General features: G+C 41.4%; 4 protein-coding genes across 7 annotated transcripts in view; 3 read left to right on the top strand and 1 right to left on the bottom strand.

Annotated features, from left to right (window-relative positions):
• Nucleotides 1-782, top strand: part of lamb2l (laminin, beta 2-like) — a 59,085-nt gene extending 58,303 nt beyond the window's left edge. For both annotated transcript variants that reach the window (XM_052059392.1, XM_052059391.1), the window contains exon 35: nt 174-782. In XM_052059392.1, the coding sequence (XP_051915352.1) occupies nt 174-310 (137 nt within the window). In that variant the 3' untranslated portion in view covers nt 311-782. The remainder of the gene's footprint in view (nt 1-173) is intronic.
• Nucleotides 519-3,111, bottom strand: si:dkey-20d21.12 (uncharacterized protein LOC556245 homolog). The gene is made up of 4 exons (XM_052059576.1): nt 2,730-3,111; nt 1,355-1,497; nt 1,074-1,277; nt 519-981 (listed from the first exon to the last, which is right to left on the bottom strand). Exons 1-4 carry the CDS (start codon nt 2,810-2,812, stop codon nt 845-847), a joined length of 567 nt encoding a protein of 188 aa, XP_051915536.1. The 5' UTR covers nt 2,813-3,111; the 3' UTR covers nt 519-844.
• A 518-nt stretch (nt 3,112-3,629) lies between these two features.
• On the top strand, nt 3,630-10,795 carry amt (aminomethyltransferase). Its single transcript, XM_052059518.1, has 9 exons — nt 3,630-3,926; nt 5,601-5,768; nt 5,861-5,941; nt 6,634-6,765; nt 6,890-6,968; nt 7,070-7,215; nt 8,283-8,463; nt 8,710-8,865; nt 9,606-10,795. The coding sequence occupies exons 1-9, from the start codon at nt 3,795-3,797 to the stop codon at nt 9,779-9,781; spliced, it is 1,251 nt and encodes a 416-aa protein (XP_051915478.1). The 5' UTR covers nt 3,630-3,794; the 3' UTR covers nt 9,782-10,795.
• A 591-nt stretch (nt 10,796-11,386) lies between these two features.
• On the top strand, nt 11,387-21,060 carry ifrd2 (interferon-related developmental regulator 2). 3 transcript variants are annotated; one of them, XM_052059497.1, is made up of 14 exons: nt 11,387-11,655; nt 11,782-11,927; nt 14,519-14,575; nt 15,451-15,567; nt 16,097-16,181; nt 16,270-16,394; nt 16,511-16,668; nt 17,178-17,231; nt 17,524-17,702; nt 17,844-17,952; nt 18,094-18,228; nt 18,396-18,524; nt 19,108-19,200; nt 19,576-21,060. In XM_052059497.1, the coding sequence occupies exons 2-14, from the start codon at nt 11,885-11,887 to the stop codon at nt 19,654-19,656; spliced, it is 1,365 nt and encodes a 454-aa protein (XP_051915457.1). In that variant the 5' UTR covers nt 11,387-11,655; nt 11,782-11,884; the 3' UTR covers nt 19,657-21,060. The 3 variants fall into 3 exon arrangements, with proteins under 3 accessions (XP_051915457.1, XP_051915456.1, XP_051915458.1); XM_052059496.1 differs by having other exon boundaries at nt 11,387-11,927; XM_052059498.1 differs by lacking the exon at nt 14,519-14,575 and having other exon boundaries at nt 11,389-11,927.
• Nucleotides 21,061-22,977: the final 1,917 nt, after the last annotated feature.

Here is a 22,977-nt window from a genome sequence, read left to right on the forward strand (position 1 = left end):
AAATCAATGATCAACAAAATTTGGACAGTTTTCTGTCCAACAGCAACAGAATGTAATATGAGAAGACAGATTAACAAGCACACACTTTTTCACACAGAGGTTTTACTTCAAATTAACCGTATTAAAGGACCATTTCCAGTGTTCACAGTCCACTGCTTATGTTGGCTTTCCAGAGCTGGAGAAGAAGTTCAAGAACAACGAGCAGCGGATGCAGCAGCAGCGTACGGAGCTGGAAGAGCTGAAGGAAAACGCCACTTTGGTACGGGACATCATTCGGGACCAAGTGCAGAAGTACGGCAGCTGCTCGTGAGGGTCTCGTCATTCTCAATTTGACTTTAGCCGCCTGAGCCGCCAGCACGGTAATAATGCTTGTCTGACTCCTTTTCCGAGTATTCCACGTGACTTGTTAACAATGTCCATGTACTGTATCACGTTGAGACGCCCGGATAGTAACACTATCCCGTGTGCTCCTAATGTCTGAAGCTAAAAACAAAAGGATGACCACTGGGAAGGATTTCTTTTTCGGATGAATATCATGACAAATGAAAATATATATCAGTGTATTGGCCCCCTGTATGATTTTCAATATATATATATATATTTTACCATAACTTGATGCTATTATTGTATGTACTGTTAACAAAATATTATACCTGTTAAAGGGAGCAAAGTGGACCTGACTGATTTTTAAAAATATATATTTTGTGTTTATTTTTATTGCAAAAGAGTCTCTTGATTAAACAAATCTTCAATAAAACATTTGAATTTGTTTTGATGGCAAACATTCAGAAAGTGTCATTCTCTCAGCCAAAATTTTTGGGACGCAACATCTGCACATCCTTGCTCATGTCCGCCCCCTTGTGGCCGTCATGTTGAGTGTGAGCGCTTGTAGTTGTTGGATCAGCGCCGACAGTTGGGTGACTGCCGCTTCTTTTTCCCTCAAGGCCTCGGTCAGCCTCTTCAGTGCGCCGCCTTGTTGTACTGACGTGGTGGGCATACAAATCAGTGATGTCAAACACAAAATATGAAAAAAAAACTGTTGTCATTCACAAACTCAAAAGATGATTTCTCACCCAGGAAGTAGAAAATGAGGACAAGTGTGAGCAGGAGCAGCGTGATGAGAGCGCAGGCCATAGCGTATGCTTGCGACGTGTTTGGAATCAATGTGTCCCGTACACGACTCTGCCATTTGCTTGCTCCGCTAACATATCTCATGTGGTGTGTGTGCAGCGTTCCATTCACAGAAGGAGGGAAAGCCGGGCGGGGGGGCCTCGGTCCTGCAATCAACTCACTTCTTAGCCCATACCAACATGTGTCATTGTGTACACATGTGTGGGTGTGTGTTTGTGTGTACCTTTGTGGTTGTGTTCAGGATATGTCCGGTGAAGATCATTGATGGAGTCCACAGAATGGAGTTCGATCTCTGTGAGGTCTTTGTCGTTGATCCTGTAGGTCTGCAGAGTTATTTGTGAAGGAGTCTTTAACATTTCACCTAACCTGAAGGGCAAAATTCCAAATGAACAGGACTGTTGACAGCAACTTCTCAAGCATTTAGCTCATTTGCGATTGCAAAATATCCCTCCAGAGACAATTTGCTAACACAGGAGCAAGTATTTGGCAAACACAATGAACTACAAATTGCCACAGGAAAATGCGTGCTAACCAAGAAAAATATAAATAAAGTTGAATTGCTTCTCAGTTTCCATAACTCGAAAGCAGTGATGCCAGTACGCGTTTGTCTAACAACAATGATGACAAGCAGTTCACACAAAATTTACTCTCACAGCTTTTTGTGTCAGCTAAAGAAAGTATTAAGGTACTTTGCACATTCTGTGTTATTGACAAATTGTTATAGAGCTAAAACTTGTAATCTGTGTTACTTTTAAAATCAAATAATCAGTAATTTAACTAAATTACCGGTACTTGTCAAAGCTGATATGGGCCACACTGCTCGAAAGTCACACACAACTTCCAGTTGTCAAGCATTAGGTAAGCATCTTTATTTTTTTACTATTTAAAACAGCTCCCTGGTGACTGAACATGTTTCTAACGTGCTTTTGTCAAACTACTCTAAGAATAAAAAACGATAGTATACCTTTCAACCAATTTTTCCAAATCTCATTGAAATTATCCTGTTGGAGGGCGTGGTCATGTCTCAGGGAAATTGACAGTGCTCCAATGACAGGGAGGCCAATGCTGATTATGGCGTCCGTTGCTATGACAGCTGAATACAGAGCAAGCCACGTCACTTTCTGTTCTCAAACAGCCCACAGTCAGAAGAGCAAAACGAGCCCCCCCCCCCCTAAAGATGAAGTAAAAGTATAATTTGTATTTTCTCCTGCGGTGTCAGCGCTTCATCGCAAATACACCGAATTACATTTTGTCAATTTGTCATTTTGGCTCATGCAGCCCTTTTCAATCACCTTACCAGAAATAATGCTGACAACGCTATGAGCTCATGCTAATCTGAGGAACAATTACTGGGAGGAGAAAACAACGTATGAAATAGGATACTAAAAAAAACTACTTACATTGTTGTTCGGTTTGAACAGTTTCTGTCAGGCTCTCCGGAGACCCAACTATTTAAGTTAGTCATGGAACATATTTTTTAAATACAGTACAGCAATATCTTGTCATCATTATTCTCTGATCCATATGAAAATCAAGAGCGAACCGGTTTCGTCACATAAAATAATACAACAAAATCTCTTACTTACTTTTTTGCTTACTTTTCTTTCTCCAGCATGTACAAATTCCTTGCGGTCCAATCTTGAATATGCACGTCTCGTCCTGGCGGGTCACTGGGTAGCATGCGCAGCGGAGGACAAATTTTTGGATGACCTCATGGCCTGGTCCATTTCATCCCAGAAAACCCCGTCCGATCTGAGACCTGAAGAAACAGAGTGACGGCTGCTTCATATCCAAGCAAAGTTTCTTCCTGGCCAGCTGCCTGGTGACAGAGACCGAGAGAGCTCGACACTTATTTGAAAGAGAGAGAAGCCTTTCCCAAACTGCCTGGCCTAAAATAGCAGGCGATATACACAGTGATATTATTAGGAAGGCAGGAGAGTGGGTGAAGGGTGCTTGTTCGTTAGGACACACACACACACACGCACACACACACACAAACATACACACACACGCAGGCGCACACACACACGCACACGCACACGCACACACTAATGTAAACTGCCACACACACACAATCACCACCCTACAATTTCACATACCGAGTACTCCCCTTTCTCTCTCTCTCTCTCTCTCTCCCTCTCTCTCTTTTCAGACAGACACACACACACACAATAAATGATCAAACACTTGTGTGAACTGACGAACAGATTTGTGAAAAAATATGACATTTAACAAATGTTGACATTTACCAACGTTAAGGTTTCACCCAAATATCTATCTATCTATCTATCTATCTATCTATCTATCTATCTATCTATCTATCTATCTATCTATCTATCTATCTATCTATCTATCTATCTATCTATCTATCTATCTATCTATCTATCTATCTATCTATCTATCTATCTATCTATCTATCTATCTATCTATCTATCTATCTATCTATCTATCTATCTATCTATCTAATAGCATGCATTTTGCCAACTACAATTCCCATAAGGCATTGCGCATGTTTTACCAGGAAAGCAGAAACTCAGAAACGTCGCTTGAGTGCGAGGTCCAAAAAGTGTTCAGTAACAATCACAAGCGTCACACGGCTTTCCTTCTCCAAGGAGCGGCGAGTGGGTGTGTGACGCGACAGACTCTCGCGGATCTTTGTCGGGATGTGGACTCGCTTGTTGGCCGGCGTCGTCCCTTCGGTGGTCGGGCGGCGTGCTTGCGGAGAAGCGCGGCTGCGGGCGGCGGGTTGTGCTGCCAGAGAGCCGCAGCAACGGGACGCTTCATCAAGTGCAGAGGTGAGTTCGCACATGGTTGAATGCTATCCAAAATACATACGATGCCTAATAAGTATTTTGAAGTCACTGGTTCTAAATGCCTTCCAAATGCTGTACTGTACTGTATTTCACAGTCCAGCGTGTATGTACCCTGTCTCGACATACGAGGTTTCCAGGGTACGGACGGCGTCCAATGAACTAAGTAACCGCAGAGCTCACTGGACCAGTAGTCTGCTGACCGGTCCCAAATCGACCGCGAGGGTTGGAGGGCGAAATGGATAATGATAATAATAATAATAATAATAATAATAATAATAATAATAATAATAACTAAAATAATAATCCTAAATCAAATTACGGCAGCATTTTAGCCTAGTACTGTCGTAGTTCGCGCATATTCCTTTCATGATTGTCCCCATCGGAACACAAACAGTATTGTGGAAAATGGATGGATGGATCGATGACGGATAAATAAATAAAATTAAGACAAATATTTGATCACTAACTTTGAAAAAAAGTAACAATTAGTCTCATTTGCAATCGTCTGAATAAAATGAGTCGTCATCCCTGAGTGAGTAAGAGCAGTAGAGTGTTCATGCAGATATAATGAGCATCTGTGCCCTTTAGTCTGACATCCTCCCATGTGAATTTTATGATTTATATTATTTGATTGAAAACAAGTAATTAATGGCATTCATACTTTAACGTCATCTCCATTGTTCAGTGTTCACATGAGGCTTTACAAGTGCCCTGTGTTGCTGTCGTTCAGTCATCATGGTGCTAATCATTAATTGTCATTTCTGGTGTTTATCTGACTTTATCTAAGTCCTGTTGTGTGTCGTAGTTTTACAGCCTGCAAGACCGCTTTCCTAAAAGACAGCTGACCTTGGACTTTTGTTTAAAAAAGAAAAAAATCATATTGAATCTCGCATAAAGTGCAAACTACCATTCCACAAACCACCGCTGCTTGTACACTGATAAGCCCTACATCCCGCTCACGTTCCAAAGGTCAAACCTCTATGTGCTCTACTTTTCTGGTTCTCACACATACATACAGTATGTGTACAAGGCCATCTTATTGCCAAGGAGCCATGTTGAAGTGAATTGAGGAGTTTTATTCAGACAAAAATAGAGCATTGCAGCCATATTATGGAATCTTTCAGCAGTTATAAACCTTTTTTAGAAGGGGGACAGTCACATATTTTCCAAATTGGAGACAGGGCTCAGGCAGATTTGATAGGCTGATGCAATCTCTGTTCAAATCAGCAAAAAGTAGCAATTTCTTTTTCAGATTTATTTATTCTTTTTTTTTTTTTTACATATTAACACATTCCAATCCAAGGCAAAAATAATGACAGTAAAACACTCCATGCAACCCCCCAAAAAAAGATCGTCCACATTTTGCTGATGTTTATCTCTGTCGTAAAGTGAAGCATATCAAAGGACAAAGTATTATTAAACAGTCAAATGTTCTGCATTGGTGTAAACGTTAAATAATTAATTTTATAAATTAAATATTTTCTGAATTAGTCTGATGATTAATCTAAATAATTAATCTCATAGGAATTTTGTCCTGCCAAATATTGGAATCGGCATTTGCCTAACCCCCCCCCCCCCCCCCCCCCAAAAAAAAATATATTAAAAAAATTATATATATCCTGCATGCTCAATGCATAATCCCTCGTCTCCCCCCAGGCCGCCTTGAAGAAGACGCCATTGTTTGACTTCCACAGAGCACATGGAGGGAAGATGGTGGAGTTTGCTGGCTGGAGTATGCCTGTGCAATACAAAGACAGTCACATCAGCTCTCACATGCACACCAGAGAGCACTGTGCCATCTTCGACGTCAGTCACATGCTGCAGGTGAGACGGCTACATGGTCGACCTCCACCGACGGAAGTCCCATTTTCCGGGACCTACAAGTTACTAACTCACTTTTCTATTGTTTTTCTTAGACCAAAGTCCATGGCAAAGACAGGATCAGATTCATGGAGTCTCTAGTGGTGGCGGATATTTCAGAACTTAAAGACAACCAGGTGAGATCAACACTAAAAAGTTTATTTCTATTTAAGATATTTTTACTGGTAAAACACAACTCAGCCTCTCAAGAGTGAGGCAGATGCGCTAAATATAAATACATATTTAGAGAAATCAAATGTACACTTTAAAATATATCAGAACCTATGAGTTATTTCTTTGTCCTGGCTCAAATGTAGGCAGAGGCAATAACTTCAATTTCTCTGTGAAGTATTTCCATGCATTTTATTGTTCTCTAATGTTTTTTTCTCTAATTTTATTACAAGAGCCCACTCTGATATGAATGAAATTGAACAGAAATGCATTTGTCTACTCTTTTGCAGCAAAGTTAATCAACTTATTATTCAAATAACTACACAGTCAAAGCTCGGTTTTCGAACGTCTCGGTTCTCGACGAATTCCGTTTTCGACCAAAAATTTCGAGTTTTTTATGCCTCGGATGACGAAAAAAATTTGTTTCTCGAACAAACTGAGCGCACTTGAATGCACCATTTGACTCCTCTCGCCTTCCTTAGACGGGAAAGTGACGCTTCCTTAGGTTACTTTCCATTGTGAGCAGACGGTTTCAGTAAACATTTTATTTTAAAAAGAGTGTGGTTTCGGTTTTCGAACAATTTTGGTTTTCGAACAGCCTTCTAGAACGGATTATGGACGAAAACCGAGGTTTGACTGTAACTATTTTTATTTCCAGGGTACGCTGTCCCTTTTCACGAATGATAAGGGGGGCATTACTGATGACCTCATAGTAACAAAGACAGATCAGGGCTATCTTTACGTGGTCTCCAACGCTGGCTGTGCAGACAAAGATTTGGCTCATATGAAGGCGAGTGACGAGTGGTCCATTGATAAATCGACATTACTTTTACCAGAAAATACAAGAGGAGTTTAGTTTCGGCTTTACCCCGAAACTAAAATTTGTGTTTTTACTGCTTGCGTAACACCTCCAGGCCAGACTTGCAGAGTTCAAGGCGTCAGGCTCAGACGTGGATCTGGAGTTCCTTGATGAAGCGCTAATTGCGCTACAAGGTGAGATATTTTATTGGATGTGGTTTTTTTTGTTCTGGCTCGACATTGTGCTTCTCTTTCATGTTGTTCCTAATTCCCGGTTGTCTGTTTTATATGCTTAGGTCCGTCCATGTCTCAGGTGCTCCAGGAGGGCTTGAAGGAGGACCTCAGCAAGCTGCCCTTCATGACTTCTGCCCTTGCCACTGTCTTTGGTATTCCTGGTTGCAGGGTCACCCGATGTGGATACACTGGAGAGGATGGGGTGGAGGTAATTTCATCCATGGCTGTTTTGTATTTTATGATGAATGTGAATACAGTACATCGCGTGGACATTGTGCTGCTCTTTCTGTTGTGCACGGCTTGGCCACCTGGGGGCAGTACAATACAGCCATACATACGGATAGGCAAAGTGTTTGAATATCGGTTGCTTAAAGAGATTTAACAGTGCAACATCAATGCTGTTGGTCAGTCCACCTATGCCATTTTTTGTTGGCAGTATGAAAAAGGACCTTTGTGAGGCAAAGCTATGTGGCTGTGCTTTGTTTTATATTTAGTTTGACAGTTAACTTCAACTGGGAGTGGTAATAAACTGCTGCTTGTTGTGAAGTGAGTTGCATTGAGTTTACTGCCAACCTACAGAGCTCGCACCTCAATATTTTACTTTCGGTGAAATAAATAAATAAATAATCGGCCAAATAATGGCTCACATTTTGACAGAATTTAAAGTCACATCACATACATCTCAAGCCATTACTGTATATGTTGTACTGGTAGTTATAAACAAACATTGACAAAGGAACCAACATCTATCCATCCACTTACAAAAAATAAAAAAATCGCACAACATTGTCACACAATTAGCTATTAATAATTAACACATACATACACACATATGAATAAATCAATAAATAAACAAACAAACAGTTATAAGTTGCACACTTTTAATTTGAGCCTGAGCACCAGGCCTCGCGACTGCGCAGGTCCTCTTTGGTTGCTGTGCATTGTTATTTTTGATCGTTTTTTTGCCAATTTTCACAAGCATGTGTTTTATGTTGAAACTTTTTGTATTTTAGGGGTCCTCAACACGACCCCCCCCCCCCCCTCTTATTCACTCAGCAATACACCCTGGTAAATGAGGGGAAATTTTTTTGTCTCAGACTCCAATTTTTCTGATCCACACTGACATTTCTATCATACGAGGACACATGAAAAAATATATTACACACACACACACACACATTTTTATATATTTATTTTTTTGGGGGGGTGAAATATGACTTCATAATATCTTCTCTTGACATGAACTTGGAAAATCTCTTGCTGTGTGCTTGCCAGATCTCTGTTCCCCAGTCCAGAGTAGTGGAACTTACCGAGAGGCTGCTGGCACACAACGAAGTCAGGCTGGCCGGCTTGGGTGCCAGGGACAGCCTGCGACTGGAGGCGGGACTTTGTCTCTATGGCAATGACATAGATGAGAGCACCACGCCCGTGGAGGCCACTCTAGTTTGGACAATAGGTCAGCCTCTTTCATCAAATTGTTGCTCAAGTCTGTCAATGTGTATGTCCTATTGTACATGTGCAAGCTTTTCAGTAATAGTAATAATAGCTTTGATTTATATTGGGGCTTTCAAGGGACCCAAGGATGGGTAAAGTGTGTGAGAGCGTTTCGGTAGTGTGTGTTCAGTTGTGTGGTGTGTCTGGAGGGGAATGCTGAATTATGTCCCGTGCTGTGTTCACAATGTGCCTTTCATGTAATGTGCAGGAAAGCGACGGCGTCAGGCCAAGGACTTCCCTGGAGCAGACATAATTGTCCCTCAGATCAAGGCGAAGACCACCAGGAAGAGAGTCGGCCTGGTGTCTTCCGGGCCCCCTGTCCGACAACACACGCCCATCCTCAGTCCGGATGGAAAAGTCATAGGTTAGAAAACAAATTTGCTGCCTCGGAAGACAAATACGATTGAATCCAGGAAGCTGTTTGACCTTTGATATGTTTAGATTTCAATTTTTTTACAGGAAATAATAGAAATTGAAAAGGTTGACCTTCTCAAATACTGTACCGTAAAGGTTTTGTTTTAAGCAATGTTTTTAGGATAGTCCATTTTCATGCAAGTGTATAGAAGTTAGACAAGTAGCGGGTACTGCTTTGTGTGACAAGTTCTTTTCTTTTATTACTGCCAATTCAGTTAAACTGAGAAAAAAAGAAAACTGTTACTTGCAAATGTCGATTGTTAACAATCATGTGATCTTCATTACCGGTTCGTTGCCTTTTTAATTTAACCACATATTAAAACAAGAATAAAACGTGTATCCATGACACACTCTACCAACAATTACGTCATCTTAACGTCCCCTCCAATTACAGAGATCTTCAAGCAAAGTACCTGTCATACACTAGTGACTTGACATTGACAAGCGTTTATTAGCAAATTCCGTGAAAGATGGACGCCCTATCTCTCCACAAGGGGGCGCAAGTTCCCCATACAAATGCCCATGAGTTACATTTCATGATGCCGATACGAAATCATTTCAAGGAGCATTTTTTTATCCGTGTTACCACCCCCCTAGAAATACCTGCCCTTTGTGGCAGCACCTATTGCACAACTCAACAACCCGAACATGTTTAACCATGTGGTGTGATTGTAACCTTTCTGTCCTTAGGCGAGGTGACCAGCGGCTGCCCCTCACCTTGTCTGAAAAAAAATGTCGCCATGGGTTACGTGGATGCCGCCTTCGCAAAGAACGGGACAGCAATTCAGGTGGAGGTCAGGAAAAAAGCAGTGGCCGCCACCGTGTGCAAGATGCCCTTTGTCCCTACCAATTATTATTCAGGATAGGGGCAACATTCCTCCATGCACGTCCCTTACATGTGAACTCATATCCTTCCCTCTCTAGTTTTCCATTTCAGCTGGCCAATGAAAAGCATGTATCTCAAATTTTGTGAGCGTTTCTCTGCAACACAACAAAAATCATTTTGTGTGATATTTTATTTTTTTCTCACAAATCACAAAAATACTTTTCATCGGACAGCGACCATAATACATCTCATATTGACCAATGAATCCTCCTTTGTAAATATTGCTACGCTTTATTTATTAGATAATTATTGTATACTCCTACTGAATAACAAACCGTCTGAGGTAATAAGCTATTGGTATAAAGTGAAGTCTCAATGCCATTTGTCAAACTTGAATAATCAATGGACCAATCTGAATACTTTGAGATGATGGAGGTGGTAGTCTTATTTTTAATTCAAAGCACCATCTCTTTTTCTAACATCTTCAACCTCTTTTGATACGAATAAAACAGCTTAGTTCTGACAAGTTTACAACTGGTGGACGAAACTACCACTACGAATATAGCCTGAACACGGCCAATTGCTGAAATTCCTACTGTTTTATCAAAAAGTGTCCTTACAATTTTGTTTTGTTTGTTTTTTGTATCACTATCATTTTTACACTTTTTTTTTATTGATCAAAATATCCTTGAAATGACAATGTAACTTACCGGTACATTAATATGTGACATTAACAAGGGTTGAATGAAAAAGCCTAATCATGTTGTGATGATCACAAGTATTTGTTTGCGGACCAAATGTCTTCTTGTGTTTTGAATTTGAAAGTGCTACATCACTTGACAATATGTTAGTAGTAATTACTAACTTTAGAAACCACATAGTCATTTAGTGTATTTTTAAAGCAGAAAACTACTGATGTAATTTTTAGAAAATATTTTTGTCTAATGTCTTGCCCCGTCGATGTGAATCTTTACTTGAAAACGGACTCTGTAATATTTTAAGTAGTATTTCGTGTGCAAATACTTACTTTCATTAAAGACGATGTATTTCTTAATCATCAAAATTTTTGTGTTTCACACATTAATTAAACCGCTTTGGCTTTCATTTTAGTTTTCAAGGTTAGTCCAGAATTGACGATGCCCCTAGCATGCCATGAGAACATTGCTTTATTTTTTTAAGTTGTGCCCATAATACAGATGTAATGTACACACAACATGCAAATTTGTAGCCATAAAATTGCAATTTGTGGGTTTTATATGATTTTCATAAACAACTTGGATGGCTGGGTCAACACAGCTTTGCTTAGAAACTGCAAGATGCAATCTACAGTGGTTCTCAATTTTTTAGCATCAATGGTAGGTTTCAAATAAATAACTTAATATACGAAAACGTACGATATAAATCGCGTGTAATTACGGCATGCTCGATACTCATCAAGTTCCACGACCTGACGTCAGTGCAGAGCGTTGTATTTATGGAACAGCAGTGACGTAAATAACGCCACGCCCTCGTAATGTATAAAAAAAACTTTTTTTATTTCACTGGTGAGAGCACTTAATAATCCTATAAATAAAATCACTTTATGGGAACCAAGAAGTAGTGAACAATTGTTTGTGTGTTATTTTCTATTTTTTGCTCAAACCTTTGGCGGAAAGGGGGATTGGCATCCTTGACCAAGCTAAACTGGCAACCCCCACAGCCGGCGTGCTCTGCCGGGAGAGGAAAGGAAGATGGTGGACTTCGCGACCGCAGCGTGCTACAAACTCCTCCCCAAACTTTTTGACAAATGCTCCCTGTGCCAACCCGGCGTTACGTACAGAATACCTGGCGACAAGCATAGATAATACACCGATAACAAGCGTGACGGCGAGAGGATTTGTCACCTGTGGACAAGGATCACCTTCTCGGGTGGAAGTAAGCGTTGAGTTGGGCGCGATTGTTTTGGGCAGGGGTCGCCAGTCAATATTAGTCAACTCTTCACAACGAAAGTGTCAAGGGGGATTTCTTTATTTTTCATTGTCATCGTGGAAACAAATCCAGATGTCTTCACGCCGATTGTAGAGCTGAGAGGAGACTTTACGTTGGACAACTTGAAAGGAGGCTAACGTTAGCTAGCCCCGCCTGGCTAACGCAGCTGCTCGCCATGCCGCGAAGTAAAAAGGGGAAACGGGGCTCCACTAAAGCCGGTAAGTGCCCGCAGAACAATAGCATAATTCACATTTTCCCGAGAAAGACGACAAATGGGTGGTGACTGCTTGACAACATTAATAAGCTGTTGTCATGGTGGAACCTGGCAATACAATACAATACATGCTGATTTATATAGCGCTTTCACAACAGTGGCAGCTGTAACAAAGCGCTTAACAAAACTGTTAACATAAAGTAATATAATAAACACAACACATAAAACACGGACAGTCGTGCAGTCCTAACCACTTTTCCGTCACACGCTTTGTTGTTTGAAGCAGTTTGAGATGAAAGAGGAGAATCAAAGTGTCCTTTAACCAGTGGATCAGATACGTCATGCTCAAAATGTGCACACGTCGGCGACGAGCTAAGTCTCAAAGTCAACAAGAAGCTGTAGCATCCATTGACAAAAAAGCGATTGGTTCACTTCTCCTGTCCCATGAAAATCTATTTTAATTCCAAGCGGCGACTCTCGGTTCCAAATACGCATCGGCGCTCTGCGCCAACGCTCCTCTCTCCACATCCTCAACTTCAGCAGCCATCCATCCAGCCGCACCAACGCCGACTGTCCAACAGCGCCGACACAGCCACTGAACAAAACGGGGTTGTGAAAAATGCTGCCCATTACAGGCGCAAAAAACACAAGCACCCCAGGTCTGTCCAGCACCGACAGTCAATGACGCCGACATTCCTCCCAATCAAAATCTGTGCTGGTACAGGCGTGCTGCCGAGAAGGTGCAACCACCAAGCACAGATACTTCTCCATTGACGAATGTCGTGGCCGAAAAGCGCTGAAAACAGTCCATATCAGGTCCACACGATGAAACAACATGTGACAAAACAAAAGACAAAAACACCAAAAAAGAACAAAAAAGCAAGGCTCTTGAAGAGCACTTGCCGAAGGCTGCCTAGTCGGGCGCCATCTTGGGGGGGGGGGGGGAATAGCTGTCATTGCCACATGGCTTGCTGCTTTGCTAACTTGAGCAAAGTTATTCCCCTTTCAAATCTTTGCTTTTCTTGCAGAGTAATTGTCGTCGGTTTTCCAGTTAAGCAGCTATACGTGTGAAATGCTGTGTGTCAACGTCATATTTTTAGAGTCAAGAGTTGGCAAAAGTGCTTAAACTCTGTACTCAAGTAGAAGTACAAGAACAGTAATTGGAAAAAAGGGATTGATTCAACTCCTCAATGAAAAGTAAATCGTACAGATTCTTATATGCATCTAAGTTTTTGCAATATCTAGTGAAAAAAATAACCTTGCATAGTGCTTGTGAACGCTATAAAGTGATGGTTTTCAGACTGGCTCTAGACAGCCACTTGCCACATATCAAACTTGGGGCCGGACCTCAACAAACAGTTCTCTTCAATAAGCGCATGAACCTGTTGCATCATTGCCGCCGTTAATATTCCCTTAATGTTACGGCTGTCACTTTTTTCCCACCATATAAGACTCCATCATCCAAGTCGGTCAAGATCTCTTCTGCAGTTGACTGTTTGCCTGTTGACATCTTATTTCATGTCACGTTGTCATCAGACAAGGTTAAAAAAAAGAAACCAACCTGAATTGACAAAGTGAGAAGTAGAAGGTACAGATATCTATTTTCAAATGAAGTAAATAGTCAGCAGGAAAACAAACCCGTAATGTTTCGTTTTTTGTTATTGTAAAGTGTCCTTGGGTATCTTGAAAGGCGCTTATAAATGTATTATTATTATTATCAAGTAAATCGCAGATGCTTGGAAATCTACTTCAATACAGTCACTAGTAATTGTACTCTGTTACTTCCCACCACTGGAACTAGTGCCGTTTGTAGTTGTGCATGGCTATGAAAAATCATGGTTTTATTTAAACCTTTTCAGTGACAGCTGCGTGTGTAAATCAAGTTCCCACGTGTGCGAGCCAAACATGCTCACGTGTGCACTGAGATTGTCACGTGCATCCTCCATGTGTTGTGTACTGATGGGGCTCTTTGGCACACACATCTTGAATTTTCACACATATGACAGAGTAGAATGTCCTCGAGTATTGACACGAATGCCTAGTCCATAAATGTTCTATCATGCTTATCCTCATTAGGGTAGAAGGTGAGCTGGAGTCTATCCCAGCTGACTTTGGGTGAGAGGCGGTGTACGCCCTGGACTGGTTACCAGCCAATTGTAGGACACTCAAAGATAGACCATTCACATTTGCAGCTGGTGGCAATTCCGAGAACCCCACGTGCATGCCATGTGTGAGGAAGCTGGAGTACCATGCAATTTCCAAACGAATCACTTATGGTAATATTTGTTAAAAGTGTCATGACCACCTGGTAGTTGTATGTGATAAATATGGTCTGTGAAGAAGTAGCTATCTCTGGCCCCCCTTGAGCAATTTGCAAGAAGCCACTGCAACTGAGAATGAACAACCTGTCAGAGAAAAAATGCATGCCGTATAATTTTGCATCGTTAAAAGCTCACTTTCGATTTTTTTTTTCCCCCACGGTCATTCTTTTACATTTTCTTACATTCCATTCCTATATCCCCCATCATCACCACCCACCCACGCACACATCCTATATTTACTCCATTCATTCCATTATCAATACATCATCTCCAGGATCTCTCCGTCAGGAGGTTCTAGAGCTGCAGTTGATGACAAAAGCCTCTCTGAAAGGTAACTCCTGTGATGCCTTTTGAGCATTTGATTGATTGCCATTTTCTTAACAGAAATTAAACTTCCTTGTCACATTTTGGAAAAAGTTGCTAACATCTAAAACATGTTTCTCTCTGTTCACCCTCATGTTATTAGTGCAAGCAGTACATGACAGCAAGGGCACGCTTTGAACTACAGAAGCCACAAAGAAAAGCATTCTGAGCAATACACTCAAATTAATCCATAAACAATGTTTGAGTGTGCGAGATCTTAGCACCTTTTTTTTTGGTTAATCACACCACCTGATGTTGCAGTGGCAATGCAACACGGAAGACCTACCACAAAAAAAAAACTGAAACTGCACTGAACTCCACACTATAGATTGACCTGTGAATTACCTTGCCTGACCTCAATGACCTGGCAACATGAACCCACACACCGCATTCCATTGAGGATTGTGCGCATGGAATGCTGGTCACCAATAGTCTAACAGTAGAAAGTCCTGATCCAGCAGGAGCTTGGTTTGTGCACGCAGGCACACACGTGCACATATGCATGGGTCTGCCTTACTGAATTACCGTTTATGTGACAAAAACGGATAGCTGGGCAGATTTTGCTAGCCTCTGCTTTTACACTTTTAGACTTCCTCATTCACTAACATTCACCCGATGACTCAAGATTTAAATTCCGGTGAATCACCAGATTTAGTTGCTGTGTATGTTTCCATATGTGTGCTATATCTGGACCAAAATAATTCTGCTCCTAATACTGAATATGTTTCTGGAATAAGGGAAGTTCGAACCAGGTGTTTGAATGGCGCCGTGTTTTCTTTTCGTCACGCACACGAGTACCACCGCATTGACTCTTCATATTCCTTTTCTTGTGTTGCCCGTTAGGTGTCAAAAACGGCATGAAGGTGGAGTCAGGAGCCAGTGACGACGAGCTGACGTTGGATGTTCTCAGCCACTACAGCAGCGCCAGTGAAAGCACCTCCGTCCTTGAAGAGGGCACAGGTTGGCTGCCAACATACAAACAAAATAATTTGCAATTATCTTGGGTAAAGTCCGGTTGTACTTTATTGAAGTATTTAACGATGTACTCACATTATTTTTTTTGATCAATCCTCATTATCAAAATCCATCCAAGTCCTAATGTTCTGTATCCGAAATGAACAGCTGGGCAAGTTCACAATCGAACACGTCAGATTCCATCGCGTCATTGTCAGTTAGTCATGTTGCTGTGCAGCACCTCAGAAATGTTGCCGGCTTTTGTGAAAGCTTGAACGACAGTACATGCAGACATGTTCACCCAAGCATCCACAATCCATTCATAAATTGTGGCCGGGCTGGTCAGGCCACAATTTCATCGAAATCACACAACGACATTCACAGATTTTGGAACTCGGTGCACACACACGGCGACCCGCATTATTAGGCACCCCCGTTGATTATGGAGAAAATTTAAGACTTTTCAGTGCACCTTTTGGTCTTAATTGCTCATCCCTTATTCATTTCTTTTATCTTTCTAAACCACCAAACGCAGGAGGGGAGGAGGTTGACGAACAGACCGCCCAAGAGGAAACGGAAGATAAACTCAAGCAGTGCATTGACAACCTCACAGACAAGAGGTGAGCCTCCTCTTTTCGTGTCATGAAAACGCGCAGTGTCGGGACGTTCCTTAAAACACCATCTCGTGTGCTCCTTTCTCTTACTCAGCGCAAAGACTCGACTCGCAGCCCTCGAGTCGTTGCGGCAGGCCTTCTCATCCAAACTGTTGTACGACTTCCTCACAGAGAGACGCTTCACAGTCAGCGACTGTTTAGAACGGAACCTTAAAAAAGGTAGCGAAAGGCTTCGTTTTCTGCCTCCAATCATTTTGCCACTGAAACTGAGCGCTAAACAAATGCGCAGTTAAACATGAATAATGTTCTATGCCATGTTCCCACCACGTGGTCAGGGAGCGCAGAGGAGCAGTCTGCTGCGGCGACAGACTTTGCGCTGCTCTGCATCCAGTTGGGGGGAGGAGATGAGGCGGCGGAGGGCTTCAACATGCTACGCCCCATCTTGACCAGCATCCTGATCGACAACACTGCTAGTATGACAGCACGCCAAAGTGTGAGTGAATATGAAAACATGTGATCACATCAGAGATGAAACCACATGAGCAATCAAACTATCACGGTGATTGGTACTCTCACGATATTGTCAAAGGAAATTTAAAAAAACAAATCAAATACACGCTCTGTTATATTTTTAATACAAAAACTTATCTCCTGTGCCACCCTTTGTACTTTTTGACATCGTACATGCACGCGTTTCGTGCATGTACAGTACTTGGGGCTAATTCGTTATTTTCCTGACACTGCAGGAATGAGTAGGACAAAGACTTTGGTTGTTGCATTGTGCATCGATTCACTTTCCGAAGTTCTTGAAAGAGTTGTCGCTCTCATGCACATGAGATTCAAAAGTCGCGTGTGCGCCCAAATTCCGCTTGCGAGAAATGCGAAGCGAATATGTTCATGTCCATCTCCTCGGCTTCCTATTCTTTTTTTTTTTAATCTTCATTGCCCTCTACTGCAAAATCTCCATGTTAATAAAACAGTATTTTCTTGTGTCCCCATCAGTGCGCCAGAGCTTTGGGGATGTGTTGCTATGTCTCAGCTGCTGAAGATGGAGAGGTATGAACAGCTTGGTTTAAAAGGTTGAGTCTGCCTTATAAAAAAAAGTTTAAGCTGCACTTGACCTAGCGGGTCTTTGTACAAAATGGCTGGAATTCCACATAGTCACTAGCTTAAAAAAAAACATAGCACAATAGCAAAAAAAGATTTCCACTTCACACATACAATATGCTTCCATTGCCGCTGCATATTTTGTAATTGGGTGAACTGACTGAGAATGCGTGTTTTCGTTTGTACACACCAACTGGGGTTTTTTTTGTGTCTGATCTCTTCTGTTTTTGAACTCTCTCAGGACTTGATCAAGTCGTTGTCCCTGCTGGAGAGCGTGTTCATGTCTTCCTACCCCAATCGAGAGGGAGCACTGCCCACACCCAAACCCGGTGGCCCGGGGCTCCATAGCGCCGCCATGCAGGCTTGGTCCCTGCTGGCCACCCTGTGTCCTGCATCCAAACTCTCTGTCCTGCTGCACCTGTGAGTCCAAAACACAGCTTTGTGTATGGCCTCACCATTTGAGCGCTGCCTACAAGCCTTCGATCCGAATGATAAATAGTTAGCGTTTTTTCGGGGGTGTTTCGATGATTGTAATCAGACACTACTGGTCCTGTGTTGCAGTCACCTCCCCAAGCTGCAAGCTTGTCTGCAAAGTAGTGACGTCAACTACAGGATCACTGTTGGCGAAACCATTGCCCTGCTGGTTGAGCTGGGACGTGAAATAGATGAGGTATGCACACGCACACACACTGGACTTGTTGACCATAACAGTGTTTCCCAACACTGCACTGTTTTCTCAAATACACTCAGTCAAGTGAGGCAACACGACCTAAAGCAAAAAGCCACTGTTGTCTGTTTGTTTGTGTGCAAGGACTTTGAGGTGGAGGATGGTGAAAGTCTGTGTGAAAATCTCAAGAGTTTAGCGACGGACAGCCACAAACATCGCGCCAAGAACGACAGGAGGAAACAGCGCTCTATCTTCAGAGAGGTTCTACACTACATCGAGGTGAGCTCCAGGTGGCACACTTGATGATCTTGCGCTGCGTGGGGATGGAGTTCATCCCTGCACCTTCCCATTTGCCGTAATTAAAAGCTGTCAGCCACAGATAGAAGAAATAGTAAATCGCCCTGTGTGTCGGTGGTGATTGAAATGTCCTGTTTTGTCTCCTTGAGAACGAGGACTTCACGGAAGAGAAGATCAGTTTTGGTGTGGAGAGCATGTACATCGACAGCTGGATGAGGCGAAGAATCTATGATGCTTTCAAAGAGATCCTGGAGTCTGGCGTCAGGCACCATCTGCAGGTCAGAAAGCACCGGAGGGGGGAACCCCCCCCCCCCAGCAGATTTTTACAAATAATTCGATAATAAATTATTTTGTGCTTATAGTGGAAAAAAACAATACATGAACACAATCAGCAAAGGTGTGTCATAGCTTTCTCTTATCCAGTAATGACATTGTCACAATCCTAGCAAAATCTCTCGAGCTTAAAAGTCATGACTCGCTTGATTGCCACACTCACTGCATTTGTCATTCATTATGGAATGTCGAATTACTGAGTTTTGTTTTCTTCGACGCGGACTTGAACGCAGTCCACCTGTGAATACCGTAGTTCACAGGTGTTAAAAATGACACGGACACAATGAAGGACATTGCTGTATTTTCTTTGGAAAACTTTGTAAAAAAACAAACTTATGATAGATTCCCCATAAAAAAATAGCTGAAATCTGAAAATAAGCAAATTTGCAAAAGCCCAATGGCGAATATGTGAGGAAACATTGTGTATCTCCAGTGACTAAACTGTGAATGTAAATGTTTTAAGTTGGGAATGGCACTCTGGTGACTCCATAAAGCATTTGGGTGGGCTTTCTTTTTGTCTGGCTACAGTTCAACCCACTTCTGAGAGACATCATTGGTCTTGGCCCTCCCATCATCCTTGACTCCACCATTAAAGCGAACAAGATTTCACGATTTGAGAAGGTAAACGCCTTTCATCTGACCTTTGAATCATGTTCGATTGTTTGAATGCCAAGTGTTCAGTATTGTGTGTCTTGCTGCATATGTTCTTTCTCGTTACTCATGCTCTTCTTCACCTTGTTGAGACAGACACTTTTTTTTTCATAAATAAGTGAAAATGAGTTAATCCAGTGATGCTTGCTAAAATAAAAATAAATGAGTAATAAGATGACACGCTGCATGACCTCATCAACTAATATTCATTTTGGGGGGGTTTTCGTCTTAATTATGATAAGTGTTTACTTGCGTTACCGTCACTGCATAGTGTTAACGCTTATAGAATGCAGTGTAGTGTTGCCCAATTCTTTTTTTCTTTTTTTTTTTTTTTTCTTTCACCAGCATCTTTTCAACTCGGCTGCCTTCAAGGCCAGGACGAAGCAGAGGAACAAAGTCCGGGACAAACGGGCCGACGTCATGTGATAGAGGAAAAGTGGATATTGACAAACCGAACGCCAATCGGCTGCCTTCAAGATGGACTCGGACAGGCTTAATGAATTCAAGACTGTTTGGACTCAAACCGTTTTACCTGTGGAAACAACCTCCAGTTTCCAGATGGCTGACACTCAAGCACGGGCTGCCCTTATAGGAAAAATATATTTTGCCTTTTTAGGAAACAGAGGAATCATTTTTAAGGATAAAGATAATTTAATAATGTATCTGTGTTAACTGTTAGTACATGTCTTATAACAAAATATAACTTGAATGCAAAATGCTAAGCGAGTCAGAAGAGAAATGGAAGAAATACGATGCTTTTTATTCTTGTCATTAAAAAAAAAGCATTCGCGGGTCATCCCAAAAGTATTCACAGCGCTGAACTTTTTCCATATTTTTTCATATTACAACCTTAATTCTAAAATGGAAGGAGTGTATGTTTCTTATTTATTCATACCTAACAGCCCACTAGTGGGGGGAGATAAAAAATCTCACCATGTACGCAAGTACTCACAATCTTTGCTCAATGCCTAATTGCTGCACCTTTGGCAACAGCCTCAACTCCATTAGAATATAATGCCAAAAGCTTGGCACAACTATTGCATCTCAGCATCTCTGTCCATTTCTCTTTGCATCACCTCTCACCCTCCAAGTTGGATAGGGAGCGTTGGTGCCCAGCCATTCTCAGATCTCTTCAGACATCAATCGGATTGAAATCTAGGTGCCGCCTAGCCAGTCAAGGACATTCGATGGGGAGTACATTTTGGAAAAAGATATAACACAACAAAATGTGGTTAAAAGTTGTGTGAATGCGTACCGGATGCACTGTATAATTTCATGGAAGGAAAATTTGGAAGCATTTTTTATTGAGCTTATTGTATGTTGTGGTTTTTGAAAGCCTGATTGGTGCTAAAAACAATGCTAACCTGAGCTACATGTTGAGTTAGCATTGTCCTCTATGACAAGAAAAACCACAAAGAAGATGGAAAATATTCTTTATATATTATGTACCTAATATAATCATTGCCAAATCCGCACTCTTATAAGCATTGGAACACTAGAGAAAGTGTGTGTGGTGTTAGGGTCCTTTATCAGAGTTTTAATCATCACTGATAAAAACAGTGTTTGCATAATTGAAACCATTAATTGTCAACTTTTGTATGGATGAATGTTTTTGAAAATGGGAAACAACTTTTAACCATCTGGTTGTTGCTCTTTTTATTTCATGTTGTATTTAATTACAATATACAACGATGTGATGTACTGTTAAGAAGCTTACAAACGCTCGATAATGTTTACAGCTAAGAGAAGATGCCAGATTGTTATTTTGTTGCTGTTTTATCTATTTTATTGCAGGTTGGTGTTACTTGAATCATTAAAGGAGTGTCTTGAGCGTTGACTGCTTTTTCAAAGCATCCCATTCTTGGCAGGAGATGAATCGAAATTCTACCTATTCATCTAATCGTATCTACAGTCTAGTATGGTACAGTAATGGTTGCCAATTTTTTTCCACTCAGCACCGGTTTGTAGTCGTACAGATTTTTTTTTCAATAAGTTAATCCTTTATTAATGCGTATGTAGTGTGTTAATGTTTAAAGCGACAAATCACTGACAAAAAATGATATTGGGCTTTTGGGGGAAATTTCAAGGATGAACCTATAAAGCAATACATTTTACAGTCAACCAAATTTGTTGATGTTAAATAACACTTTGCATAACTTGCTGCTCTCTAATTAGAACAGGGCAGAAAAAAATAAAAATGATTTGTAATGCCATCTTTTTAGCCTGTCTCTGTAGCAACCTGCTTATCCTGAACAGGGTTGCTGTAGGGTCTAGAGCAGGGGTGTCAAACTCAGATCCTGAAGGGCCGCTGTCCTGTATGTTTTCCAAGTCTCCCTGTTGCAACACAGCTGATTCAAATGATCAGATCATCAGCAAGCTCTGTGGAAGCCTGACATTGAACCTGTTCATTTGAATCCGGTGTGTTGCAACAGGGAGACTTGGAAAACATGCAGGACAACGGCCCTCCAGGACCTGACTTTGACACCCATGGTCTAGAGCAGGGGTGTCCAAACTTTTTGCCAAGGGGGCCAGATTTTATGTGGTAAAATGTCGGGGGGCCGACCTTGGCTGACATTCTTTACATTGAACAATATTGTTCAACAAATTTTAGTAAGTCAGTCTGTTTCACATTTCCATTTTTATTTTAATTTCAACAATCTTAAGAATTTCTTTTGGTTCATTTGAAACGGGTATAGCACATGCAACTGCTTATTCACTTGACTTTTTCTTAAACGGAAGTCTCCTGAGTGCAAATTGATTGATTTGAAACATAAAATGTATCACCATGACTTTTCAATAGTCACAAAACCTTTGACTCGAACAACAGGGAAATGAACAAGCAATACACATATCCACAACTGCAAGGATCATTTGAAATCTGACATATCAGTCAATATAAACACGGAGTGATGTCTTGTTAACTCGTGAGTGATGTCTCGTAGAGTGCTACTGCCCTCTAGTGTCTAAATGCTATTACTCATTTAGTGAATGCTATTACTCATTTAGCCACTAGAGGGAAGCAGTACTCTATGAAACATCACTCACCAGTCTACGAGACCTCAGTCAATGCAACACGTGTTCCATTGCGCCCAACCTGCGGGCCAGACGGCACTGATTTTATGACAGGGGCCGAGGGCCGGATTTGGCCCCCGGGCCGGACTATGGACATGCCTGGTCTAGAGTATACAGTATACCAACTGTACTCTGAGTTGGTTGCCGGTCAGGCATATGAATGAATATTTTATTGTCATTGCACACTTGTTGCAACGAGATTTTGCAGGAGCCCCCCCACCCCAAAGTGTATCGTGAAATATAAAAAAGTACTGTATATAAATACATCGCACTCTCCTAGATCTACACACAATCACATACACACGTTTAAAATAGAGATTTTTGGAATTTGGATTTTTAAAAATTGTGACTATACACTGTTCAAGGAAGTGTTAGGTAGATTGTTCGAGCAAAATACACTAATTTGTATGAATCAGGCATTGACATGAGAATATGTAAAATATTCGGCGCTAATTAAAATACAGTCAAAGTTGTCTTACAAATTTATATGAATAAAGCATTAACATGATTTCAGGGCGTGGGTATTATTACTAGGACGTGTGGACTATTTCAGACCTAATTGAAGATACAGTCGGTGATATATAGAGACAATTCACACCCAGATGCACACCATCACTGATTGAGAATGCTCAACGCTGCCCACGCACACAAGTCAGGAGAGTGAACCACTACACC

This window comes from Hippocampus zosterae, chromosome 2 (genome assembly GCF_025434085.1).
Source record: "Hippocampus zosterae strain Florida chromosome 2, ASM2543408v3, whole genome shotgun sequence".
NCBI classification, from domain to species: domain Eukaryota; kingdom Metazoa; phylum Chordata; class Actinopteri; order Syngnathiformes; family Syngnathidae; genus Hippocampus; species Hippocampus zosterae.